The 23,766-nt window shown below is 42.2% G+C and overlaps 1 protein-coding gene across 1 annotated transcript; it reads left to right on the top strand.

Moving 5' to 3' along the window:
* Positions 1 to 633: 633 nt before the first annotated feature.
* Positions 634 to 3,833, top strand: LOC139414163 (ankyrin repeat domain-containing protein SOWAHC-like). The gene has a single exon (XM_071162047.1). The coding sequence runs from the start codon at positions 634 to 636 to the stop codon at positions 2,365 to 2,367; it is 1,734 nt and encodes a 577-aa protein (XP_071018148.1). The 3' UTR covers positions 2,368 to 3,833.
* Positions 3,834 to 23,766: the final 19,933 nt, after the last annotated feature.

Genomic DNA, 23,766 nt, shown 5'->3' with positions numbered 1-23,766 from the left:
AATCTATAACAAACATAGTGGACTGCGTCTTTGCCAAAGTAAAACAAAAATGCGTTGTTTATAGGTGCGAATTCCCTTATTGCACAGGCGCACTTCATAGTATGCGTTCCCTAACGAAAATATGCAAATAAATACTAGAACGTGCCATTGAGATCTCACTAGCATGGCTCTTCCCATCTCCTTGCTTGTTCTACCCACCATGATTAATTTCCTCCCATTGGAAACGACAGCCTCTGGTCTATCTTGGGTTAGTTATAAAAAATATTTGGTTTTACGTTCATTCATTACCCAAGGGTAACTATCTCCTCCTTTCTCTAATGTCTCTGTAGTGGATCGCTGTGACCATATAAATAAAACGGATAGACAGGTCTGCTTGCAAAAGTGGGTCCTTCCTTACTCAACTCTGGGTGGGGTGACAGTTCTATTAATTTCTATTCTGTATCAAAGAAGCACAAGGTCTGAGGATGATGTGAGACAACACCAACCAGGGCAGGTGAAAATCGTATTTATACGGGCTGATTAAACTCTAGCTAATTTATAAACATAAAAAGGAAGGTCTTTTTTTTTATTTTTTTTTTTAAATCTGTAAGTGGTTTACCGTAGCCTTTTAATTAATTAATTTTTTTATCAGTAATGGCGACCGAGTGCACCCAAGAAGCGGTTGTTCAATTTCTAACCGAGCGAGGAGGGAGAGTGAAAAACCAGATATTCATTGACTATTTCAAAGCTGTTTTCCCAGAAGACCCTGACCAGAAAGCAATTGTTCGGGAGAAATTCAAGGGATACGTGGACAACGTCGCATTTGTAAAGTTGGAGAATGGAGTGAAATGTGTATGTTTAAAAAAGAAGTATCGAGTTTCATTGAAGTGTACAGTGGAAAAAGACAGCGAGTGCAATGGTAACGGGACAGGCACCTTATTGGAACAAGAGGACAGCGGTGCTGCTATATCAAAATCATATAAGAACTTGATAGAAGATTGTGCACCACAACTGCATCTGTCAGTATCATCTGCTGGGCATGTGCACTCTTGGGAAATCACTGCAAACGAAGAGGCACAAGACATTTCACTTGGCTCAGGTTACGGAACTGACAATGCCACGAGAGCGAGACCGCCTGACATTTCTGGAATTATTTTGGAAGGTAAAATTGTAGAAAGAGCTGCGTCAACAAGGTCTGTAGTTCAAAATAATAGTTTATCAGACAATATGGGAAATGCGTTAGGCATTGGTGGTAATGCAGAGCAGAAGTTGACCAAGGGGGACATTCATTGCAACCGCATTACATTGCAACCGCATGACATACCGCAAATTGCAGTGATTGAGGCGTCACCTTTACCTACATCCGCGGATGGCTCTATGTTCCCCTTACCCATACGTCCATTTCCAACTAATGCACAGGACAGCCTGCTGTCCCGTCACCCTTCAACAGAGGACGGGGCAGACGAAAGCCAGTATTATGATTTTCAACAGAGCATATCTGGGAGTGACAGCTACACACCTAAAAGTAGCCGTAATAACTTTATTGAGCTCATGATGAACAGCTCCCTCCAGGTGCGACGCAGCATGGTGTTGAGGAACTCGGACTCCTCCTCTGTGGTTTCCTCTACTACAGACGAAGACGGTGCTTCAGTCACTCTGGACCCGTTGGAACACGAGTGGATGATGTGTGCATCCGACGGCCAATGGGAGAGTCTCCACCCTCTCCTTTCCTCTGAACCGAACCTTGTCATGAAGAAGGATTTTGTGACTGGGTTCACCTGCCTGCACTGGGCCGCAAAGCAGGGCAAACAAGAGCTGCTAGCGCTTCTCGTGAACTTTGCCAAACAACACACAGTGCCCATCAACATCAATGCCCGATCAAGTGCCGGCTACACGCCCCTACACCTAGCAGCAATGCACAACCAAGTTGAGGTGGTGAAGTTACTGGTAGGTGCCTATGACGCAGACTTAGAGGCCAGAGATTATAATGGGAAAAGGGCGTGTCAGTATCTTACAAACAGTGTGGCCGTTGATATCCTTGACATCATCGGGGCGGGTGTTGGCGGCGACTCGGACTCAGAGAACACAGACTATGGGGATGGGGGGCGTTGGAGGTTGTCTAAAGTTCTCCAGTCTAATCTGATGCCCCTCAAACTGCACAATCACAGCGAGGAGGACACAGGTGATGGAGTAGACCAGGCCAGACAGAAACCCTTGCTGAGGAAATCGTCCTTTAGCAAGATGAGGCCCAAACTCCAGAAGATCCGCTTCAGATCTTCGCAGATAGTTCACAGCACTTCGTTCACAGCACACTGTGAGACAGAGGAGCTTAACGGGTCCAGGAAAAGCTCATTTAAATCCAGACCCATGTCAAATCTGTTTGGCTGAGGAATAGCCCCTAAATTCACTCGACAAAGAGCAAATCAACTACTACAGTGCAGAATGACTGACACAATGGGGTATAGTTTGATGTTACAAGTGTTTATGTTTTTTTTGTGGCATAGGCCAAGTCTGGTGTTACACATACTTAAGGGTTTTCCTCTAGGCATTATATGAATATACTGAACTAACAGAATATGGTATTACATGATCTATTGAGTAACTGGCCAGATTGTCACCCCTGGTTAGGCAAAAAAATGTCTGTGATAACTCTCTTATCATTCCGAAGTAGCCAAGTAGGTCTTATTGTTCGTCTGCTTGAATCCTTAACGTACATGTAAAGCTGTCTGTAACCCACTGGGCAAAGATGTCATTTTAACGTCTAGTTTTGATTTCCATTTGGTTGAGTTGAACTAATTTGAATTCAGTGTGAAATCAACAAAAAATGACACAATGTCATTGGATTTAGGTTAAAAGTTGGGTGATTTAAAAAGATATGATTAACTTACATTGATTACTTTTTTTCAAAGCCAATCAGTTTTCCTCGTTGATTTGATGCCTTCATATTGACTTTTTTGTTGTTGGTTGAACTGACTTGGGAACCCGGTTGACTCAACCTTTTTTTGCCTAGTGGGAAGTGTTTAAACGTCAAGTTATTTCACCACATGGTAGAAACAATGTCATTGATTTCACAACGCTTGGGAACAATTCTATCTTATTACTGTCAGACTGTTATTCGTTTATTCTCCCTTTTATATTTACGTTGCTTTAAAGCACTTTGATTTTAAACTGTTATTGATCCAGCTTTCCTGCGGTTGATGCCATTCAGTCCACCTGAAAGACTTTGAGATGGGAATTTACTTCCTCTTTGTGTTCAAGTGGACGATTGGAGGCCAACAAAAAGGCCTCTGGTCCTTTACGTCTGTAATCAGGGTCAGTAGAGGAGATTTCTGTGTCACAAGGTACGCGGCTGTAGAGTGCATGGTAGGCCGACTGTTTATAGTGATGAAAGATCAGGTTTCATTCCTATTCACGTTTAAAAAAGGTACATTTTTTTGACCTGATAGCTCCTATTTTGAGTTGTCTAAGGTTGCAGTCGTCTGGTATCAAGTTGTAGGTTACCCTCTGTTCTGTTTTATATCAACAAGCTCAGGCTTGCCGACCCAGGAGAGCCTAGCTCAGCTGAGAGTGAGCAAGAGAGACTAGTGTACATTTAGTGCCTTCAGAAAGTGTTCATACTCCTTGACTTATTCCACATTTTGTTGCGTTACAGCCTGAATTCAGAATTGATTAAATATATGTGTTTCTCACCAATCTACACACAATACGCCATAATGACAATGTGAAAACATGTTTTTAGAAATGTTTGCAAATGTAATTTTTAAAAAATTCATAAATATCTCAATGACAAAAGTATTCACACCCCTGAGTCAATACTTTGTAGAAGCACCTTTGGCTGCTATTACAGCTGTGAGTCTTTCTGGGTAAATCTCTAAGAGCTTTCCACACCTGGATTGTACAGCATTTGCCCATTAATTTTTTTATTTATTCAAGCTCTGTTCAAATTGGTTGTTGATCCTTGCTAGACAACCATTTTCAGGTCTTGTCATAGTTTTTCAAGTAGATTTAAGTCCAAACTGTAACTCGGCCACTCCGGAAAATTCACTGTTATCTTGGTAAGCAACTCCAGTGTAGATTTGGCCTTGTGTTTGAGATTATTGTCCTGCTGAACTGTGAATTCATCTCCCAGTGTCTGGTGGAAAACAGACTGAACCAGGCATTCCTCTAGGATTTTGCCTGTACTTACCTCTACTCCCATGTATTTTTTTATCCTGAAAAAATCCCCAGTCCTTAATGATTACAAGCATACCCATAACATGATGCAGCCACCACTATGTCTGAAAATATGGAGAGTGGTACTCAATAATGTGTTATGTTCGAGGCAAATCCAATAACACTTTGTATTCAGGACAAAAGGTTAATTGCTTTGCAATTTTTTTTGCAGTATTACTTTAGTGCCTTGTTACAAACAGGATGCATGTTTTGTAATATTTTTATTCGGTACAGGCTTCCTTTTCACTCTGTTAATTAGGTTAGTATTGTGGAGTAACTACAATGTTGTTGATCCATGCTAAGTTTTCTCCTATCACAGCCATTAAACTATTTCACTGTTTAAAAGTCACCATTGGCCTCATGGTGAAATCCCTGAGCGGTTTCTTTCCTCTCCGGCAACTGAGTTAAGAAGGACGCCTTTATCTTTGTAGCGACTGGGTTTATTGATACACCATCCAAAGTGTAATTAATAACTTCACTATGCTCAAAGGGATATTCAACATCTGCTTTTTTATTTTTACCCATCTACCAATAGGTGCCCTCATAGCCGTGGGGAGTGAGGGTGCTGCAGCACTCCCTGAAAAATCATAATAGTAAAAAAAATATGAATAAAATATATAAATCATCTTTTGGAAAATATATATTTGGGCCTTTAATAGTCCTGTATTAGTGAACTGATTTAGCCTTCTGTTATAGCCTTTAGTTTTTGTGCAATGTTGCACTGAATTCTAACGCTTATTTTTACTCTGCACTTTTGTTATTTGTTAATATAACTGGAGTGTATTTAAGATTTTTTAATTTATTAACAAATCATTGTCTCACATGTACTAGTCTAATTGTTTGTCTAGATTAGATTTAAGGCCTACTACATATGGCATTAACTGTTTTTGGGGAATTGAATGGTTTCTCAGTCAATGGTTTTTATTGCTGAATAGCCTACAGTAATGCTACATAGTTTACTGATTTTGCTACTTTGATTTTATTGTACAGTTTTGTATTCTTGCATAATTAGCTCTTACCTTTTTATTATGCAATTATAATTTGTTGTTCTTTTATCAACCACCTGCTGCTAATTATGATATTCAAAGGGCTGGAACGGTATTTCTCTTGTCTGTCTGTACATTAAATTATATTATAGTCCTCTTTTTGATGATCAAACAAAAGAATGTTAACATCAAAAAATCTGACACCTCACTGTCTACAATCATTTAAGATCCCATGTTCAGTACTCTCTGTCTTCAATAATGTTTTCAAAGCTAGATTGTGGAGTCTGTATTTGTATCATTTGGAAACGTATTCGTACATCTTTGTGTTGCTTAACAGAAATATCAAACTACTGTTAGCTCTGCCTTTACCCAACCTGATAAATAAACTGTCATACTGTCACTATTGAGATCTGTCTTGTTCTGTTTAATGCAGCAGTCTGTGACAGTAGTAACTAACACACCGTGTCCATAGTTAGGAACATTTCTGCTCAACCAGTAGTGCACGCATGTATTTATTTACTTATACTGTGTGCAAGATGGCTTTTATGTTCTCTTAAGGGCTCTTAAACAAACATGGTTTTTATTGCCTGTGAATTTCTGTGCCCCAAAATAGGATGCCACGTTGGGTTCATTGTGGGAAATGAGTATGCCACGTTTTCATTGGTAATTGCTGTATGACTAATCTTAGGCAAATCTCAGCAGGTATTTTATTTTATTCCTTCATTGAGTAATGGAGTGGAATAGCATTGACACAACATTTTTGTTGTAAATCATTCAGTGAAATGAAACGGTACATATGGACCATCTTAGCTCCACTCTACAGAGATGTGTTTGTCCTTGACCGGGGCAATACATTACAGTCATTACAACCTAGATGGATTGAAATTATATAACTATAGAATATATATACTGTACAGTGCATTCAGAAAGTTTTCAGGGCCCTTGACTCTTTCCACATTTTGTTATGTTCCAACCGTATTCTAAAATGGATTAAAAAGGTGTATCCTGTTTCCATTGATCTTTGCGGTGTTTCTACATCTTGATTGGAGTCCACCTGTGGTAAATTCAATTGATTGAACATCATTTGGAAAGGCAAACATCTGTCTATATATGGTCCCACAGTTGACAGAGCATAAACCAAGGCATTGTCCGTAGAGCTCCGAGACAGGATTGTGTCGAGGCACAGATCTGGGGAAGGGTTTCAAAATATTTCTGCAGCATTGAAGGTCCCCAAGAACGCATTGGCCTCCATCATTCTTAAACGGAAGAAGTCTGGAACCACCAAGACTCTTCCTAGAGCTGGCCAAGAACCCAATGGTCACTCTGACAGAGCTCCAGAGTTCCTCTGTGGAGATGGGAGAACCTTCCAGACGGAAGCCACTCCTCATTGAAAGGCACATGACAGCCCACTTGGAGTTTGCCAAAAGGCACCTAAAGGACTCTCAGACCATGAGAAACAATATTCTCTGGTCTGATGAAACCAAGATTAAAAATTTTGGCTTGAATGCCAAGCGTCATGTCTGGAGGAAACCAGGCACCGCTCATCACCTGGCCAATTCCATCCCTACGGTGAAGCATGGTGGTGGTAGCATCATGATGTGGGGATGTTTTTCAGCGGGATATACTGGGAGACTAGTCAGAATCGAGGGAAAGATGAACGGTTCACCTTCGAATAGGACAATGACCCTAAGTACAAGCAAAGACAACACAGCCAGAGCCCGGACTTGAACCCCATCGAACATCTCTGGAGAGATCTGAAAATAGCTGTGCAGCGACACTCCCCATCCAACCTGTCAGGGCTTGAGATGATTTGCAGAGAAGAATGGGAGAAACTCCCCAAATATAGGTGTGCCAAGCTTGTAGCGTCATACCCAAGATGACTCGAGGCTGTAATCACTGCCCAAAGGTGCTTCAACAAAGTACTGAGTAAAGGGTCTGAATACTTCTATAAATGTGCTATTTCAGTTTTTTATTTGTAATACATTTGCAAACATTTCTAAAAACCTGTTTTTGCTTTGTCATTATGGGATATTGTGTGTAAATTGATTTTTAATCAATTTTAGAATAAGGTTGTAATGAACAAAATGTGGAAAAGGTCAAGGGGTCTGAACACACTCTATATATATAACAATTTCAGGTCGTCAGTGATGTGCACGTCGCGGAAGTTGAAGCTTTTGGCGCTTTCCACTGAGGCCCTGTCGATGTGGGGACGTGCTCTCTCTGCTGTCTCCTGTAGTTCACCATCAGCTCCTTTGTTGACTTTGAAGGAGAGGTTATTTTCCTGGCACCAATCCGCCAGGGCTCTCAGCCTTGAACTTTGGGGCTTATGGTGTATAGGGCAGCCCGACAACCTAAACCTCCTAACCAATAGGTACTGTTCATCCCTTAAAAGACCGCAAGTAGAACTTAGCTCTGCACTTAGCTGCATCCCAAATTATACCCTATTCCTTACATAGTGTACTACTTCTAACCAGAGCACTATGGGCCCTGGTCAAAAGTAGTGCACTGTGTAGGGAGTAATGTGGCATTTGGGACGTATCCCAGGGGATTGAGCCCAGACAGTAGAGATAGAGTTGGAGGACATCAGAGAACACAGGGCTTTGTGGAATTGCGCACAGTTGGAGTTTGAAATTGAAATGGCTGACGTGGAATCAGAATGAGTCACCAGAGGCACTGCTCCCTTGCTATCTCTGTATTCCTCTCTCTCTCTCTTGCTATCTCTGTATCCCTCTCTCTGTCTCTTTCTCTCTCGCTATGTCTGTCTGTCAAAGGATGTTCACCTAGCTCAAGAATTATTATCTCACACAGGCCAACCAACAAGGTCAGTATGACAGTCTCTCTCCATATCTATTTATGATTCAGGTTTTAAGCCATGTCTAAATTCTTCCACTGAATCCTGTCAGACTGATAAGAAGGTCTGACAGGATCCAGTAGATCCTTGATATGTTGAATGTCATTTTACTTCTGTTCAAGCCTCAGCCTGCACATCTCCTTTGAATTACCAGTCCAATGCGTTAAATATATTGTTTGGGCGTTACCTTAATAGTCTACTCCACCTACATGACTCAAACCATGTGTTTTGGTTACCTCCAAATACAGACTTCCATCTAGTTTTCCATACCCTTGAAACACTCTTTACCACATAAATTGGTTCATAAGACCTCAAGGCCTTTGTTTTGCACAATCCAAGGTTACTATACTCAAGAGGTTTTTATGACCTATTTTACAAATGAAACTGGTATAGTTGACATTTACAGTGAGATATAAATCTGACCTTGACTTGGTGCTTTCTGAGTAAGACACTGAACTGCTCTAGCAAGTCCACGAGGTGGCACTGAATGGCAAAGCCATTCTCTCTCGCTCTCTCTGCATCTCTTGCTCTCTCTTTCCCCTCTCACTCTCGGTCTCTTTCTCCCCACCCCTTCTTTCCTCTCTCTCTTCCCCCTATCCCTCTCTCTCCCTCTTTCTGTCTGTCTACCTCTCGCCACTCTTTCTCGCTGGTTAATATCATAGATGAGATGGGAGTGTATCATAAATTCAGCGGGAGGTGTAATAAATCCTATGTGGCTTAGCCTTCACATTGTCACGGACAGTCGCTAGCTGTGTTAATGAGGACACTTAATCTGACACCGCTGGGGACTGAAATGGGATGTGGGCTACATGAATCAACCGCTCTGATGACTGTGCATCCCAAATGGCACCCTATTCCGTATATACTGCACTACTTTTGAGGGCTCTGGTCAAAAGTAGTGCACTATATGGAATAGGGTGCTATCTGGGATGTTCACTATGACCCTGACTAGACTAGACTAACTGAGCTATACCGTATATGCCCTTATTCGATTTAATCAAGTCTCTCTGATCTAAAGTAAAAATACAATTTCATTTGTTGCCTTCTACCAACGTGTACGGCTTACCATTAGGCAGACGAGTCAATTGCCTCAGGCTACACATCATTAAGGGGCCTCGTGAGCTGGGAATAAAATAAAATAATTTCTCGCCTCTTCTTGAGGTTCCCCCATGCTCCACTCGAGACATAATAAAAAAATCCCCCTCAAAATATTTTTTGTTTAAGATAGAGATATTTTTGCATGGGCTGCGTCTCAATCCGCCTACGTCGGCCTTCCGCATCTGCGGTGGAAGGTGGTAGAGCTACAGCGGTGATTGTCAGACACAGGAGGTTGGTGGCACTTTAATTGGGGAGAACGGGCTCGTGGTAATGACTAGAGCAGAATCAGTGGAATGGTATCAAATACATCAAACACATGGTTTCCAGGTGTTTGATGCCATTCCATTTGCTCCTTCCCAGCCATTATTATGATCCATTCACCCCTCAGCAGCCTCCACTGTTGTCAAACCAGGAGATATCGCGAAAATCCGTCTTCTCACGAAAGCGATGGTGTTCTCCATTTTTCTCTCCGACACCCACAAGTGTCAACCTGGAACTGGGCCGAAAAATGAATGGATGCGAAAGGGCATTACCACGTCAAAGGTGTACAGGTAATTCCAGGATAAAAACGATTGCACATTTTTTTCCCTGAGCGTTCTTATATCTCTCAGATATAGGACAGACACTTCAAAACATACTTCCCTTTGACTACATGTTTGACTATCTGTTTTTCCATGTATGAATCTGTTACTGAATGCGTTTCTATGGGCTAATAGAAGCAAGGCCAAATTCAATGTCTCATCCAATATTTGTTTTATATATACAGTGCCTTGCGAAAGTATTCGGCCCCCTTGAACTTTGCGACCTTTTGCCACATTTCAGGCTTCAAACATAAAGATATAAAACTGTATTTTTTTGTGAAGAATCAACAACAAGTGGGACACAATCATGAAGTGGAATGACATTTATTGGATATTTCAAACTTTTTTAACAAATCAAAAACTGAAAAATTGGGCGTGCAAAATTATTCAGCCCCTTTACTTTCAGTGCAGCAAACTCTCTCCAGAAGTTCAGTGAGGATCTCTGAATGATCCAATGTTGACCTAAATGACTAATGATGATAAATACAATCCACCTGTGTGTAATCAAGTCTCCGTATAAATGCACCTGCACTGTGATAGTCTCAGAGGTCCGTCAAAAGCGCAGAGAGCATCATGAAGAACAAGGAACACACCAGGCAGGTCCGAGATACTGTTGTGAAGAAGTTTAAAGCCGGATTTGGATACAAAAAGATTTCCCAAGCTTTAAACATCCCAAGGAGCACTGTGCAAGCGATAATATTGAAATGGAAGGAGTATCAGACCACTGCAAATCTACCAAGACCTGGCCGTCCCTCTAAACTTTCAGCTCATACAAGGAGAAGACTGATCAGAGATGCAGCCAAGAGGCCCATGATCACTCTGGATGAACTGCAGAGATCTACAGCTGAGGTGGGAGACTCTGTCCATAGGACAACAATCAGTCGTATATTGCACAAATCTGGCCTTTATGGAAGAGTGGCAAGAAGAAAGCCATTTCTTAAAGATATCCATAAAAAGTGTTGTTTAAAGTTTGCCACAAGCCACCTGGGAGACACACCAAACATGTGGAAGAAGGTGCTCTGGTCAGATGAAACCAAAATTGAACTTTTTGGCAACAATGCAAAATGTTATGTTTGGCGTAAAAGCAACACAGCTCATCACCCTGAACACACCATCCCCACTGTCAAACATGGTGGTGGCAGCATCATGGTTTGGGCCTGCTTTTCTTCAGCAGGGACAGGGAAGATGGTTAAAATTGATGGGAAGATGGATGGAGCCAAATACAGGACCATTCTGGAAGAAAACCTGATGGAGTCTGCAAAAGACCTGAGACTGGGACGGAGATTTGTCTTCCAACAAGACAATGATCCAAAACATAAAGCAAAATCTACAATGGAATGGTTCAAAAATAAACATATCCAGGTGTTAGAATGGCCAAGTCAAAGTCCAGACCTGAATCCAATGGAGAATCTGTGGAAAGAACTGAAAACTGCTGTTCACAAATGCTCTCCATCCAACCTCACTGAGCTCGAGCTGTTTTGCAAGGAGGAATGGGAAAAAATTTCAGTCTCTCGATGTGCAAAACTGATAGAGACATACCCCAAGCGACTTACAGCTGTAATCGCAGCAAAAGGTGGCGCTACAAAGTATTAACTTAAGGGGGCTGAATAATTTTGCACGCCCAATTTTTCAGTTTTTGATTTGTTAAAAAAGTTTGAAATATCCAATAAATGTCGTTCCACTTCATGATTGTGTCCCACTTGTTGTTGATTCTTCACAAAAAAATACAGTTTTATATCTTTATGTTTGAAGCCTGAAATGTGGCAAAAGGTCGCAAAGTTCAAGGGGGCCAAATACTTTTGCAAGGCACTGTACCTATAGGGGTCCTGAAATTCTAAGTTATCCTTGGCATGACCATCTTAAAGCAATTCCATATGTTACTTTAGTAGGAGTCTCACATTGCCATACATCCAAAATCACAACGCTCTCACGACTCCCTTGGAGGTTTGAATGGTACACAGGCTCCCAGCAGCAAGATTATGATTGGATGTAACATTTAAAAAACCCTTCCCCACACGCCCGTTGGTTCTTCGTGATATGTTCGTCATTGTTGTAAGACTAGAAAGGACACATTTTGCAGAGAGTTGGACCGTATGCTAGTTTGCAACATTGCAGAAAATGGAAGAAAACCTGAAGGAAAAACTGAACTGTGTTTCGTCAGACGTGTGCTCTATACACACATTCGACATACTACATTAACACATTTTGATGGGATTTTAATCAGTGATTTTCCGGTCATCCTCACCATAGACTGTCAAATGAATCGCCACGCACTGCTGCACCTACGACACTAATCTAGTGAGCACTATTGGAGCGCCGGACAAGCAAGGCATTTGATTGGTTTGGCGTGTAGCAGGGAGTCACTGAATTACACTGGGTCTACACCCTTGTTTAGCTATTTTTCTGCCATGAACGTATCCAGGCTTTCCTGTATTAGGGAAGCCTGGTTCTCGACGAGGCTAGCTTAGTAGAAACCCAGCCTCAAGGCCATTAGACTCTAGGGAAGAACCCTGCTGGTGGCCCATGGGCTGAATTTGGCCCGCGGGTGATTTTATTTGACACCCCAAGTCTTCTGAGCAAAAAACAAACAAACAAAAAAAGATATATATTGTAATGAAACGGGCAGGGAGCAGGTCTCGATCCCTCGACCTTCGAGCCCGAGGTCCGGTGTGTTATCGATTGTGCTGCAAAAACATGCTCGTGCGGCAGAGTCGATTTCCGCACTTATAAACCCAGGGTCGTTACACTACTCCCTTCTTTCAAAGAGCGCGTCCTCGCGACTCTACGTCTTACAGGAACGTGCTCACCGGCCAAGCACACGCACTGTCGTGGATGCAAGGTCCGATCCCTTCTGACACCAATGTAATGAAACAGCAGGGAGCAGGTCTCGAAAGGTCCGGAGCGCTATCGACTGTGCCGCAAAAGCATGCTCGTGCGGCAAGATGCCGATTTCCGCAGTTATAAACCCAGGGTCGTTACAATATATACAGTGCATTCTGAGAGTATTCAGGCCTCTTGACTCTTTCCACATTTTGTTAAGTTACAGCCTTATTCTAAAACGTATGACGTTTTTTGCCTCATCAGTCTACACACAATACCCCATAATGCCAAAGTGAAAACAGAAGAAACAAAGTATTCAGACCATATGCTATGAGACTCGAAATTGAGCTCAGGTGCATCCTGTTTCCATTGATCATCCTTGAGATGTTTCTACAACTTGATCGGAGTGCACCTGTGGTAAATTAAATTGATTGGACACAATTTGGAAAGGCACACACCTAAGGTCCCACAGTTGACAGTGCATGTCAAATCAAAAACCAAGACATGAGGTTGAGAAATGTCCATAGAGCTCCGAGACAGGATTGTGTCGAGGCACAGATCTGGTGAAGGGTACCAAAAAAATTCTGCAGCATTGATGTTCCCCAAGAACACAGTGGCCTCCATCAATCTTAAATGGAAGAAGTTTGGAACCACCAATACGCTTCCTAGAGCTGGCCGCCTGGCCATACTGAGCAATTGGGGGGAATGGTCAGGGAGGTGACCAAGAACCCGATGGTCACTCTGACAGAGCTCCAGAGTACCTCTGTGAAGATGGGAGAACCTTCCAGAAGGACAACCATCTCTGTAGCACTCCACCAATTAGGACTTTATGGTAGAGTGGCCAGATGAAAGTCACTCCTCAGTAAAAGGCACATGACAGCACGCTTGGAGTTTGACAAAAAGTTCCTAAAGGACTCTCAGACCATGAGAAACAAGATTCTCTAGTCTGATGAAACCAACATTGAACTCTTTGGCCTAAATGCCAAGCTTCCCGTCCAGGCCAATACCATCCCACGGTGAAGCATGGTGGTGGCAGCATCATGCTGTAGGGATGTTTTTCAGCGGCAGGGACAGGGAGACTAGTCAGGATCGAGGGAAAGATGAATGGAGCAAAGTACAGAGAGATCCTTGATGAAAACCTGCTCCATAGTGCTCAGGATACTCCCCATCCAACCTGACAGAGCTTAAGAGAATCTGTAGAGAAGAATGGGAGAAACTCTGCAAATGCAGGTGTGCCAAGCTTGTAGCATCATACCCAAGTAGACTTGAGGCTGTAATTACTGCCAAAGGTTTTATTTGTTATACATTTGCAAACATTTCTAAAAACCTGTTTTTGCTTTGTCATTATGGGTTATTGTGTGTAGATTGATGAGGGAAAAAAAACAATTTAATTAATTTTAGAATAAGGCTGTAACATAACAGAATGTGGAAAAAGTCAAGGGGTCCGAGTACTTTCGGAATGCAGTGTATATACAGTACCAGTCAAATGATTGGAGACATCTACTCATTCAAGTGTTTTTCTTTATTTTTACTATTTTCTACATTGTAGAATAATAGTGAAGATATCAAAATGATGAAATAACACATCTGGTATCATGTAGTAACCAAAAAAGTGTGAAACAAATCAAAATATATTTTAGATTTGAGATTCTCCCAAGTAGCCACCCATTGCCTTAATGACAGTTTGCACACTCTTGGCATTCTCTCAACCAGCTTCATGAGGTAGTCACCTGGAATGTATTTCAATTAACAGGTGTGCCTTAAAAGTTCATTTGTGGAATGGCTTTCCTTCTTAATGCATTTGAGCCAATCAGATGTGTTGTGACAAGGTATGGGGTATAAAGAAGATAGCCCTATTTGGTAAAAGACCAAGTCCATATGATGACATGAACAGCTCAAATAAGTAAAGAGAAATGACAGTCCATCATTACTTTAAGACATGAAGGTCAGTCAATCCGGACAATTGCAGTCACAAAAACCATCAAGCACCATGATGAAACTGGCTCTCATGAGGACCGCCACAGGAAAGGATGACCCAGAGTTACCTCTGCTGCAGTGGATACTTTCATTAGAGTTACCATCCTCAGAAATTGCAGCCCAAATAAATGCTTCACAGAGTTCAAGTAACAGACACATCTCAACAGCAACTGTTCAGAGGAGACTGCGTGAATCAGGCCTTCATGGTCAAATTGCTGAAAAGAAACCACTACTAAAGTACACCAATAATAAGAAGAGACTTGCTTGGGCCAAGAAACGCGAGCAATGGATGGAAATCTGTCCTTTGGTCTGATGAGTCCAAATGACAGATTTTTGGTTCCAACCGCCATGTCTTTGTGAGACGCAGAGTAGGTGAACGGATTATCTCCGCATGTGTAGTTCCCACCGTGAAGCATGAAGGAGGAGGTGTGATGTTGAAGGGGAGCGTTGGTGGCGACACTGTCTGTGATTTATTTAGAATTCAAGGCACACTTAACCAGCATGGCTACCACAGCAATACACCATCCCATCTGGTTTGCGCTTTGTGGGACTATCATTTGTTTTTAAAAAGGAAAATGACCCAACACACCTCCAGGCGGTGTAAGGGATATTTCACCAAGAAGGAGAGTGATGGAGTGCTGCATCAGATGACCTGGCCTCCAGAATCACCTGACCTCAACCCAATTGAGATGGTTTGGGATGAGTTTGACAGCAGAGTGAAGGAAAAGCAGCCAACAAGAGCTCAGCATATGTGGGAACTCCTTCAAGACTGTTGGAAAAACATTCCAGGTGAAGCTGGTTGAGAGAACGCCAGGAGTGTGCAAAGCTGTCATCAAAGCAAAGGTTGGCTACTTTGAAGAATCTAAAAAACAAATCTAAAATATATTTAGATTTGTTTAACACTTTTGTGGTTACTACATGATTCCATATGTGTTATTTCATAGTTTTGATCTTTTCACTATTATTGTACAATGTAGAAACTAGTAAAAATAAAGAAGAAAACAATTGAATGAGTAGCTGTGTCCAAACTTTTGACTGGTACTGTATATATTTTTTAAATATTTTATTGTTAGACATAAAAGACTGTAAAAACACCAGCAAATCAGCTCCAAGTGATTTTAATTTTGGAAATCTGTTCCAAAGTATTCCCATGCATAATAAAGAGCTATACAGTATGTGATCGTATACAATATTATATCCGTTAGTCCCTGCTCGAGGGGGATACAATACACATTTATTTTGTAAAAAGACAGGTGCTGCTGATAATACTGCCATCGTCATCAAGGCAGATGACATGTATGTATAACCCATTATCTGATGCTGTCTGGCCAAAAAGAGTATGGCATGTCAGAGTATGGCATGGGTTTACATATAGTAAGACTGGGGTGCTGTTTCGCTTGCTCGGATGCTTTCTCCGGTGAGATAGTTTCAGCCGCTTGCAAATTGACAGAAAGTTGGCGGGCGCACAGTTTGGATGCTGGAATTATTTGGGATGAACGTGCGAAGGTAACCTACTCTTTTGATGTGATTTGTTTGACAATCAGATGAAAACATCATGACTCGTTGTGTTTATGGTACATTTAAAAAGGTAATGCATTTTTCCCCCAAAAAATGTAGGTGGGGGGAGCTCAGATTGGCCTCCAAATCACATGGGCCTCCCTGCCCATTTCATCATAGTATCAATGGGGGTCATACATGTCTAACCTAGGCTCTGTGTATGTCCATTCTGCTCAAACCAGAAATGCACAATGCCATATGAAATCCACAATGAGACCAATTCTGCGTCCATGTTCATGAATTATTCTGTATCATCAGAGGCATCATCTGTTGGCTGGCACAGACTTCAATACATCCTTGACCATCCAGTGCCCCCGCACATTGACTCTGTACCCTGTACTGTATATAGCCTCGCTATTGTTATTATACTTAATTATTTGTTACTTTTATTTCTTATTTAGGTATTTTTCTTAACTGCATTGTTGGTTAAGGTCTTGAAATGTAAGCATTTCACTACACCTGTTGTATTCGGCGCATGTGACAAATAACATTTGATTTGATCTATAATTTACCTTACCATGACCTCCCCTTAACCTTAGTTGTGACCATAATGAACATATTGTATTATCTGTGAAATGTTCTCTGACATTGATGTTTGTCAGAAACCAGAGCCATGAGAAGGACATACGCTCCTTTCCTCTAGACTTGAGAAGGTTCTGAGGCTGGTTCTGAAGCTGACTTAGGATATAAAGCCCTCAATGTGCCTGTACTGCATGTTCACTAACAGAGGGTGCTGTGGCTGTCACAGATGATGTGTACATCTATTCCCTGGATAACGACAAATCCTATTTTACGGCCATGCCGTATTGAAATATCTGCCCCAGACACAATCCATTTCCTCTGAAAAGGCATCACAAGGGAGAGTGGTGTGTGTGTGTGTATGTGGTGGAGGGGATTTCCAAGAACAGTCTTTCAGCCACAGAATAGGCTAGACCCATTTTCTACATGAGCAGATTCATTATACTGCTATTCCTTGTTGCATTACACATCTAATTAACTTTAAATAGGCCCTCTACTCAAGTATGCTAAATTGAATCCTGAGCTGACATGGTTAAGTGAATCTCCAGTGGTTCAAGAGAACATTGCATAAATTGGAAAGAGGATGCATGTGAATGGCTGTGTCAGGATTGTTTAAATTATGGCAGAGTTTGTGTAAGTAATTGTAATAGGAAACAATGTATTGTGGATGTAATTAGTGAGGCAAGAATGCTGTTTGTGCGAGTGTGCTTGTACAAAAATGACAGAGTTTTCTGTTTGAACTGAAACACACATATATAAAAAGCATAAATGTTCATGCAAAGGCATAACTTCTTACAGGATCATTGATGCAGAGGCCTCTTCTATATCATGCTCTTCTTTAAACACATTGGGCCCGATTCCAACCCGAGTTAAGTGCAGGTAAATGGAATGGTTTTTTTTCTCTTTTTGTGCACTTGTTAATTCTGACCTTGAACTTAAGCGTGAGAACAGCATGCGTGCTATTCACCCGCTATTCGTTTTGGGTGGAGATTGAATAAATAAACGAAGGTGTGGCGGATTCCATAATAATTCCACCACTTTTGCGCACGAGGAAACCATGAATGAGGTCTAGTGAACCTACCAGTTTCAATAGAAAAAAAGCATCCACCTAATTTTTTCCAATAGAAATAACATAATTCTCCATACCCTGTCATTTACAACTTGATAGGTAAATTAGTCATCTGTTTGGAGAAGAGAATTGTGAATATAAATTACACTTGTTTTTAGATCTATTTGACCTTATAATCGATCGCTGGAGACGTGAAACCAGTCATATGGCAACAAACTGTAGCATATAAAAAAAAAAAATCTTTGTCCAGTTTGAGGTGAGTAATCGCTGTTCTGACATCCAGAAGCTCTTTTCGGTCATAAGAGACAGTAGCAGGAACATTATGTACAAAATAAGTTACAAACAATGCAAAAAAAAAACGAACAAAATAAGCACAGTTGGTTAGGAGCCTGTAAAACGGCCGCCATCTCCTCCAGCGCCATTATATGATATTATCTACTATCAGTATCAACCGTCAGTAGGCCTAATAACCAAACATTTTCAACTGCCAATTTACTGTTAGTTCCCTTCAGTTGGTATAGCCTACATTCATTTGCTTCCTCTGTAAACGCTGTCACTGCCAGTGTGATTGTTGATGAGGATCATTAGTAAAAGTTAACAGTATAAAAAACAACAACATGTAGGCTTATGAAAATGAAGTGGAGCGCAGACCAATCCGTGAGAGTTTGAGCCCAATGCATGGCGCAATATTTGGCTGTCACCACACAGTTTCATGGTTAGTGCAGGCAATAGACGAGGGTATATTCTTGCTATTATAATTCTATGTACACTCATCTTTCAACATTACCATGGGTTGAAGAACTGAATGTGCCAATTTTCTGAATGAATCAAACCAATGTTTTCTTCATTTTGTGTGTAAAGGCTCTCCGGACTTGTTTTTTTTATGATTCTTAATTACTTTCCTAAACCTAAATAATATACAAGAGTATCTTTTTTTATCTACCAATTGGTGCTAAAACAGAGACGAATATGCATATATTTAGATGGATTTCTTTCATTGATCCCTAATTTTCTGAACCCGTTCTCTCGATATATTCTAGTGAGTCTGTCAACACAATTCTAGCTAAAAGCTACACCATATTTAAAGGGAGGGCTTTGGATAAATGCACTGAAATCACTATTCAATGAGAACTCCCATGAGAAAATCTGTTGGCCAGCAAGTGGGAGGGTCTTCAGCAGTTGAATTCAAATTATTCAGAGCACAAGGTAGCCACACCTGCAGATCGTGTTACTTGTCTGAATACCAAATACTGAGAAGGGCGTAGGAAAGGCGTACATTTCCTATATCTGAATTGCCCCCCTAGTGACAGACTGTTGCCTATTGGAAACAGATCACTCATCATCACTGTCTATTAGCATTTGATCTGAGAGCTCCTCTCCCTCCTTTTTACAGAGAGGCGACAGCATAGAGAAGGAAAGAGAGAAAACGAGAGAGGGGACATGGGGGAGGAGCCCACCGTACAGACCACCCTATTGGTGGAATGACATGAGATTAGATGATGAGATTATTAATTGTTGCAATACTTTCTGATTGACCTTGAAAAGCCTTGTTGGATGTCATTGTTGGATGATAAACATTTTTAGGCCAGGGCTTAATTGTATGGCCTTGAAAATGTCATTAGACCTGCCTACCTACCTACCTAACTAACAGCATTTGTCAACATCTAATAGACCACAGGGAGGAAGAGGGCTTTGGTACACTTCATCATTGTGGAATTTAGCATTCACAGCCTGTTCAAAAGGGATGGATTCTCTTCCCATGACTCTAGGCTGTCTCCAACACAAGGATGTACTCAGTTGCCCTTTTTAAAAGGGGATTAATCATAATATAGATAAATTAAAGGTTCAGTCCTCAATGGATTGTACGAGTGACTCACACTACGGGCCGGAATCAGTCTGTATTGCGGAAGATCCGCATTAAAATGTAAAGGCACTGTGCAGCATTTACCGTGAATGCAGTCTCCGCAAACGCGGGAACATTGCCTTTAAATTCCAATGGAGCGATACTGATTGAATCCAGCCGTAAAACAAGTTACGGTACTGCCAGCGATGCAGCTAGCAGATTGTGCATTCTCTTTTTAAATGATGGTTATTTGATTGGGTGTTTTTCCATGACAGGAAATATAATCATTGAAGCTTTTAGTATGAGCTCGTTTGAATAATCAGAACGGTAAGGTAGCTTCAAAACCCACAGGGATCTTTGTCCCAACTCGGCTTTATTTTCTGCTTGATTTTAATCTCACTCTTGCACAAATATGAGGAATGAATCAATAAAATGCCTGAATGAATAACACAGGGTTTAATCAGCCCTATGCTCTCACTAGGACTAACATCCACTCACACACAACAGCCATATTAATAATAATTAAACCAACAGCCACACAATATATCAGTGTCCCTTTCCTGCAGTCAAATGACCTAGGGGCCTCATGGGTGGAATGTTTATATTTTTCATAATTTAATTATTAATTTAAATAAATAAAAAATGCCCCAAATCCAGTGTTTCTATGTCAAATGGTTTTGTAATATTTCAGTCTTCTGTGATGTACATAAAGTGTAATATTGGGATGCAAACTCAAAATGAAATACCCTTCAACTCTATATCTGACATTGATTGTACAGCGGTCTTCTTTTTTAAAGTCCATAATCAAGTGTGTGAGGTGTATACTTCTGTTTCAAAGCAGATTTGTTTAAGACTACCAAGAATCACTGTGACCCTGATTTAGCCCACTACAGTGAAAGGTTAACAGGTTGAGCAACTCATGATAGAGTCACTACACTCTTTGCAGGTTAATTCAACTTAAACCTTAACTCAACCCTAAATGTATCCCTTACCCTAATCTAGCCATCTAGGATGAACAATGCATCTGGACTTTCCTTGAGCAAGAAACCTCACGGTAGAAGCACAGGGAAATGGAATCCCTCTCCTAACCTAACCCTAACCCTAGCTTCATGTCCACATCTTGGCTCAACCCTAACACTAGCTACATGTCCACATCTCGTTTCAACCCTAACCCTAGCTTCATGTCCACATCTTGGCTCAACCCTAACCCTAGCTTCATGTCCACATCCCGGTTCAACACTAACCCTAGCTTCATGTCCACATCTTGGCTCAACCCTAACACTAGCTACATGTCCACATCTCGTTTCAACCCTAACCCTAGCTTCATGTCCACATCTTGGCTCAACCCTAACCCTAACCCTAGCTTCATGTCCACATCCTGTTTCAACCCTAGCCCTAGCTTCATGTCCACATCCTGGTTCAACACTAACCCTAGCTTCATGTCCACATCCTGTTTCAACCCTAACCCTAGCTTCATGTCCACATCCCAGTTCAATCCTAACCCTAGCTTCATGTCCACATCCTGGTTCAACCCTAACCCTAGCTTCATGCCCACATCCTGGTTCAACCCTAACCCTAGCTTCATGTCCACATCCTGGTTCAACCCTAACCCTAGCTTCATGTCCACATCCTGATTCAACCCTAACCCTAGCTTCATGTCCACATCCTGGTTCAAACCTTACCCTAGCTTCATGTCCACATCCTGTTTCAACACTAACCCTAGCTTCATGTCCACATCCTGGTTCAACCCTAACCCTAGCTTCATGTCCACATCCTGGTTCAACCCTAACCCTAGCTTCATGTCCACATCCCGGTTCAACCCTAACCCTAGCTTCATGTCCACATCCCGGTTCAACACTAACCCTAGCTTCATGTCCACATCTCGTTTCAACCCTAACCCTAGCTTCATGTCCACATCTTGGCTCAACCCTAACACTAGCTACATGTCCACATCTCGTTTCAACCCTAACCCTAGCTTCATGTCCACATCTTGGCTCAACCCTAACCCTAGCTTCATGTCCACATCCCGGTTCAACACTAACCCTAGCTTCATGTCCACATCTTGGCTCAACCCTAACACTAGCTACATGTCCACATCTCGTTTCAACCCTAACCCTAGCTTCATGTCCACATCTTGGCTCAACCCTAACCCTAACCCTAGCTTCATGTCCACATCCTGTTTCAACCCTAGCCCTAGCTTCATGTCCACATCCTGGTTCAACACTAACCCTAGCTTCATGTCCACATCCTGTTTCAACCCTAACCCTAGCTTCATGTCCACATCCCAGTTCAATCCTAACCCTAGCTTCATGTCCACATCCTGGTTCAACACTAACCCTAGCTTCATGTCCACATCCTGTTTCAACCCTAACCCTAGCTTCATGTCCACATCCCAGTTCAATCCTAACCCTAGGTTCAACCCTAACCCTAGCTTCATGCCCACATCCTGGTTCAACCCTAACCCTAGCTTCATGTCCACATCCTGGTTCAACCCTAACCCTAGCTTCATGTCCACATCCTGATTCAACCCTAACCCTAGCTTCATGTCCACATCCTGGTTCAAACCTTACCCTAGCTTCATGTCCACATCCTGTTTCAACACTAACCCTAGCTTCATGTCCACATCCTGGTTCAACCCTAACCCTAGCTTCATGTCCACATCCTGGTTCAACCCTAACCCTAGCTTCATGTCCACATCCCGGTTCAACCCTAACCCTAGCTTCATGTCCACATCCCGGTTCAACACTAACCCTAGCTTCATGTCCACATCTCGTTTCAACCCTAACCCTAGCTTCATGTCCACATCTTGGCTCAACCCTAACCCTAGCTTCATGTCCACATCCTGTTTCAACCCTAACCCTAGCTTCATGTCCACATCCTGTTTCAACACTAACCCTAGCTTCATGTCCACATTCTGGTTCAACCCTAACCCTAGCTTCATGTCCACATCCCGGTTCAACCCTAACCCTAGCTTCATGTCCACATCCCAGTTCAACCCTAACCCTAGCTTCATGTCCACATCCTGTTTCAACCCTAACCCTAGCTTCATGTCCACATCCCGGTTCAACACTAACCCTAGCTTCATGTCCACATCTCGTTTCAACCCTAACCCTAGCTTCATGTCCACATCTTGGCTCAACCCTAACCCTAGCTTCATGTCCACATCCTGTTTCAACCCTAACCCTAGCTTCATGTCCACATCCTGGTTCAACACTAACCCTAGCTTCATGTCCACATCCTGGTTCAACCCTAACCCTAGCTTCATGTCCACATCCCGGTTCAACCCTAACCCTAGCTTCATGTCCACATCCCAGTTCAACCCTAACCCTAGCTTCATGTCCACATCCTGTTTCAACCCTAACCCTAGCTTCATGTCCACATCCCAGTTCAACACTAACCCTAGCTTCATGTCCACATCCTGTTTCAACCCTAACCCTAGCTTCATGTCCACATCCTGGTTCAACCCTAACCCTAGCTTCATGTCCACATCCTGTTTCAACCCTAACCCTAGCTTCATGTCCACATCCCGGTTCAACACTAACCCTAGCTTCATGTCCACATCTTGGCTCAACCCTAACACTAGCTACATGTCCACATCTCGTTTCAACCCTAACCCTAGCTTCATGTCCACATCCTGGTTCAACACTAACCCTAGCTTCATGTCCACATCCTGTTTCAACCCTAACCCTAGCTTCATGTCCACATCCCAGTTCAACCCTAACCCTAGCTTCATGTCCACATCCCGGTTCAACACTAACCCTAGCTTCATGTCCACATCCTGTTTCAACCCTAACCCTAGCTTCATGTCCACATCCTGGTTCAACCCTAACCCTAGCTTCATGTCCACATCCTGTTTCAACCCTAACCCTAGCTTCATGTCCACATCCTGTTTCAACCCTAACCCTAGCTTCATGTCCACATCCTGTTTCAACCCTAACCCTAGCTTCATGTCCACATCCCGGTTCAACACTAACCCTAGCTTCATGTCCACATCCTGGTTTAACCCTAACCCTAGCTTCATGTCCACATCCTGTTTCAACCCTAACCCTAGCTTCATGTCCACAACCTGTTTCAACCCTAACCCTAGCTTCATGTCCACATCCTGTTTCAACCCTAACCCTAGCTTCATGTCCACATCCCGGTTCAACACTAACCCTAGCTTCATGTCCACATCCTGGTTTAACCCTAACCCTAGCTTCATGTCCACATCCTGGTTTAACCCTAACCCTAGCTTCATGTCCACATCCTGGTTTAACACTAACCCTAGCTTCATG

Source organism: Oncorhynchus clarkii, chromosome 7 (genome assembly GCF_045791955.1).
Source record: "Oncorhynchus clarkii lewisi isolate Uvic-CL-2024 chromosome 7, UVic_Ocla_1.0, whole genome shotgun sequence".
Taxonomy (NCBI): Eukaryota; Metazoa; Chordata; class Actinopteri; order Salmoniformes; family Salmonidae; genus Oncorhynchus; species Oncorhynchus clarkii.
This window is presented reverse-complemented; position numbering and strand designations above follow the sequence as displayed.